Source organism: Opisthorchis viverrini (genome assembly GCF_000715545.1).
Source record: "Opisthorchis viverrini unplaced genomic scaffold opera_v5_26, whole genome shotgun sequence".
In the NCBI taxonomy this organism is placed as follows: domain Eukaryota; kingdom Metazoa; phylum Platyhelminthes; class Trematoda; order Opisthorchiida; family Opisthorchiidae; genus Opisthorchis; species Opisthorchis viverrini.
In genome coordinates this window covers 1264757-1269900 of record NW_008751683.1, presented here as the reverse complement: position 1 = coordinate 1269900, position 5144 = coordinate 1264757, and the positions used below count along the sequence as shown (strand labels likewise).

The following is a 5144-nucleotide window of genomic DNA, read 5'->3' as shown; positions in this document are numbered from 1 at the left end:
CAAAGGCGCGTTGACATTCTTCTGGCCATGTCCACTTGTAGTCCTTGGTAAGTTGCTGATTTAGTGGGCCTCGAAAGCGCTGCATGGCAGGCAGGAACGAACTGTAGTAACTAACGAGACTGAGGAAAGACCCGAGGGACGCCACGTCTGTGGGTGCTGGCATACGTCTGATCGCTTCAATGTCCCCCGGGTCTGGGCGGTGGCCATGTTCGTCAATAATGAGCCAAAGGTACTTTATCGACCGCATTAAAAATGTGCATTTCTCTCGGCGCACTTTGAAGCCTTATTCTTGAATACCACTAAGCATGTAATCAAGGCGCTCCCGCAGTTCGTGGGGATTGGAACCCATGACAATGAGATCGTCCAAATAGACGGCAACGCCGGGGGCATCCTTCAGCACCGTATCCATAATCTGTTGAAATATGGCTGGCGCTATTTTGACACCTAATGGCAGTCGAGTGTAGTGGAACAGACCCCGATGCATATCGATCGTGAGAAGTCCTCGGGATTCTTCCTCAACTTCAACCTAGAGGTACGAATTGGCCAAGTCAGTTTTCGCGAAATATCCACCCACATTCAGTTTCGCGACTAAATCGACTGGAAGAGGCAGAGGGTGTTGATGGGTATCCAGCGCCGCGTTGAGTCCAGTGGAGAAATCTGCGCACGACCGGATCGTCCCGTTAGCCTTCTTCACCAACATAAATAGGTGTGGCCCAAGCAGAGTAGTTGGAGAACACCCGCCTTCTGAAGTCGGTCCGGTTCTTGGTCGACGATAGGCAAGGCTGCATAAGGCACTGGACGTTTTGGCCTGAAGACTGGCTTGGCATCAGGGAGGAGGCACAGTCTGGCTTTTGCTTTTGTACAACGTCCAAGTTCGTCAGTGAATACAGACGCATAACGTTGTAGGAGGTGCTCAAGTGAATGCTTTGGCAATTCACTTTGCCCGGGTGCTGCGTGTATGCCGTTGCACATAGAGTTGATTGGTTTATCCAGCAGATTTAGCTTTTCGATCCAGTCTAGCCCCATGAGATCAAGTTTGGGGCATTACGTCAGGTAGCAGGTGGCTTGTGCCGTCGAGTCATTGAAGTTAATGAGGCAGTCCACCTCGCCTGTCAACTTCAGTTTACCACCGGAAGCGTTAAGTGCCCAATGTTCAGCCGGCCTTATATGTGGCTTACCGATTCGTTTCCACGTTCGTTCACTGAGCAGCGTGATATTGGAGCCCGCATCAAGTTGCGAACGATCTTGGATGTCGCTGATACGAACCGTGAGGAACTTCCTTCGGCAAGCAAAATCAACTTCGAATGTTGCCGTCACCGAGTTGGACCGCGATTTGTGAGCTGCACGGTGGTGTGCGGGTGGCTGCAGACTTTGAGATCGACATAAATCTTCTTTGTGGCCACGACGACCGCACTTGGAATATTGGTGACGCCTGAACCGGTAATAACGAGCAAAATGCCACCCAGCGCAATGCCAGTAACTTGTGGGGGGCTTACTCTGTCCTCGATCGGGCTTTTTGTCAGATTTCCTGGGCGCGCTGTAGTTGATTGCCTGTACACAGTTACTTCAGGTCACAGGTAACTGACCGATAATAGGCGTGTCGCGCTTCAGGTTGATGAGGCGTTGGCATTCAGTAGTGAGGCTCCTCAACGTGATTTCGGCACCCTGTTCAATTCCGCTAAGCAGCCGGGTTCTGCTGTCAGCATCCTGGGATGACTGGAAACCGGATACAAAAATGAGGCGCTCAAACTGATTCTCTGTCATTGAGCAGAGCTTGAAGCGCTGGAAGTCTCGATTGACAACACCGGCAAACGTGATGGAAACATCATCATATTTCTTGACCAACTTAAGCCATTGGTAGCGGATATTGAACAGTGATGTTTGATCGCCGAATATCTGGGACAGTATTCTGCCCGTTTCATCAAAGCTGAGTTCGCGGGGCAGCTTGGGGAGAATTAACTTTATGAGCCGTTCATTCTCCGGTGTGCCGAGTTTTCGCAGCAATAATATGACTTTCCATCCATCATCGAATTTGAAAAAATCAGTCTTGAACATGTCTCCGTACCGCTTGAACCAGGAGTCAAAAATGTGACCAGAAAGATGGTTGAATATGAACTTCGCAATTGAGGCCGCGGCTGCATCAGTTGAGGAAACAGAAGACTCACCAGTACTGACTGCTGCTGTCTGGATATGCAGTTTCTGAGCTTTAGTTGCGCTTCTTTAAACTGATTTGGTTGCTGCTTCAATAGTTCTCGGAACTGATCAAATTCAATCGCCAATTGTAGTAACGGCATTTTCCTCAGCTTATTTCTCGGTCAGAGCCTCCCAAACTAGCGTTCACGTCCAAACAGCCAACAAAGGTACACAAGGTCTATTGATGCTCAAAACGAAGTCAGGAACAGTTGCGGAGCGCTTCGTATATATAGCGTAGGTGGTTATAACTTTCTGGAGTTTCTGACGCGTTCTGGATGAGCCACTGGCAACCGGCATTTGGCCAATACTGGGTCATGATTGGCTTTTGGGTTCAGATTCTCGACCAATCAGAACTCGCCTTGGTGCCTCCCGAATTCTTGGCCAGTCTCGTGCTGGCTAGGCGTATCGGCCGTAGCAGCGCTGGAAGACGTGCGGCATAGCGGGATGCGTGTGCACTCCTGCCTAACGGTAGGAAGGACGGACGCGTGGATAGACCGTTCCCGAAAATTTGGCGGAGACGTACTTGCCCTCGTAGCATCTGCGGAGATAGGGTTATCATGTATATGAACGCGATAATTTGAAAGGGGGGTTGGAAAACCATCATATACGCGTCATGCTATCTCCACCAACTCAGATTTGTGGAGAAATGAGGAATAACAATATTCATATACTATTTATTAAAATATGAGTAGCACGTCAATTATATTCTGCACACGGACTCTAATGTAACTGACCAATGAGATGCGAGCGCCGATAATGAAAACCCCCTTTGACGTGTCTATAGGGGTGGTTTATGGTAACATGATGAATCACACTCGTGGTAGCAGTCCTTTCAGTCTATCCCCACTCTGAATTAATTCTAGCTGACCAATCAAATGTATCAGCCGCTAAGGAAACCCCTCTGGAACGTGTTGGTAGGTGTTGCTAATGCTAGGAGGACGAATGATACTCTTGGTTGCAGCGACGCAATGTAAAATGTGGTCAAATCCAGTGAATACCAGCTAGGGAAGGGGAATGTCTGAACTCTATTCGATTTTAGTTCGTTGGACGAATGCCGATATATGTTTACGGAAAAAGCGGATTAACATGTTGCAAATCTCATTAGCGAAATATTTTATCGGTTCTGGTGTTATAAAGTTGAAATCTTTTAACCCATTTGACAGACAAAGACTTTAAAAGAAGACATTTTGCACATCTATGTTCGTTAATCAAGGCCAGATATTTTTCGGTATAACTACCTGTTTTAGAGTTGACCAAGCTAATAAGCTTATCTAACACGCCATTATAATTTATAAAAATGGCAAAATAACAAATAGTAAAATAACAAACAAGAATACACAATACAAAAAGACTTAAACAAAAAAGAAACTGAGCCTACTATCGTCATATCGGCGGCCCTGTATAGTAGTGGGATGACACGGGAGATATGTGGATCATAAATATCAAATTGCACTGCAAAATTTTCAATAAGTTGAGGGAACTCAAGAATTAATTGCGACATGATTGGTAGCTTTGGTTAAATTCTGACAGCAAAAAACTCGGCCCTCATGATCTCAATTAGGTGATTAAGTTGCTGGAAATGTACAGGTTTTAAACAAACAAACAAACAATTAATCCAGTAAATAATGCTTTTTGGACGCTAATCTAAGTAAGTGATAGTTTCCTAACATGGTTTTCATATAAATGAGAGTTTTCTCTTCTGTCTCCTCAGAGACTACTAATTTAGGTTGACCCTCTGCAAGTCTTTCTGTCGCTGAGAACTGATCTCTCTTTTGATTTTGGCAAACTGAAACCCTTTTATAGCTGGAACTTTATAATTTTACTGTTTCTTTTTTATGCAAAATAATCAATAGGTGTTATTCCAAAGAATCGTTTGTAATCTGGTGTATGTTGAATAAGAATGTGCAATGAATCCTAAACTTCCTAGTAGTAGTTTCACTGTGACCTCAAGGAAGCCGTTCATTGTATCAACATAAGTGAGATATAAAACTTCTGCAGCGATGCAAACGTTATAGTGCAATTCCAATGGAAAGGTTCTTCCCAAAACTCTTGTACTATAAAAACGCATAAATTTAAGTAACAAGATAGCTCCTGAGATTTTGGGAGTTATTCGAACCAAAGTCCTAGGGTTTGAAGTCAGTATAATGGTTGGTGCCGAAGAAGTTTACCACAACGCGTTCTGTTCTTATTGCAACTGGTGAGATGGATGTACGCAGATTTGATCATCTTATGCTTATATTAAAATTTTACACTCTCAGTTAGCACATTTAAACTGCTTCTCTGTGACCGAACACCTTCATTTGCAGTTATCAGTTGCAAAAACTTCAGAGCAGACGCTTGAAACACATCAGGTTCTCTCTGCGAATCGCGTCCATTCGGAAATAGTCAGATTCCTAATCAATTTAGGTGTGAATTTCAAACCACCAGCTCTCTCGTGTTTGCCCACCAATTTGTCACAAATGTATATTTGAGGGAAAGTTTTCGTAAGTTTTATTGACAATACGTTGTGATGCTTGAGAATAATTTGTTCTTACTAAACGTCTGTGTATGGTTGTTTTGAAACTTAAAATTTAAGGCGAACCTTGTATTTATTGGAGCTTTGAATCAAATTAGTTGCCGCATGATTCCAAGATTAAAACCCAGTCTGAGCATTAAAAAGTTCGGTAGCACGCTTTCGGTGCCTAGCTGCCATGTCAAATGAAGGAGGCACGACCGTTCTTAGCCTAGACAGGGAAAGTCCATAGGTAGAGGTTCACGTTGTTCACAAAAATCCTTCATTTATTAGCTCCAATGCAGTTGGGTTTGCAAGTCAAAACTACGAGGCATCCCGACTTGGAAACAAGAATAATCCACGAGAGTAGTGCATCTCAGACTATGTGGCAACTTTGGATTACCGGACCGATTATAAGACGCTATAATTAGTTTGGAAATAGTGTCATGAGTGGAAAAAG

General features: G+C 44.4%; 1 protein-coding gene across 1 annotated transcript in view; it reads right to left on the bottom strand.

The window, feature by feature from the left end:
- Positions 1-2524: 2524 nt before the first annotated feature.
- T265_02276 (hypothetical protein) overlaps positions 2525-5144 on the bottom strand; it is a gene marked incomplete at both ends in the record, with an annotated part of 3546 nt that continues 926 nt past the window's right edge. Inside the window, one exon of the mRNA XM_009166480.1 lies at positions 2525-2731. Within this exon, the coding sequence (XP_009164744.1) occupies positions 2525-2731 (207 nt within the window). The remainder of the gene's footprint in view (positions 2732-5144) is intronic.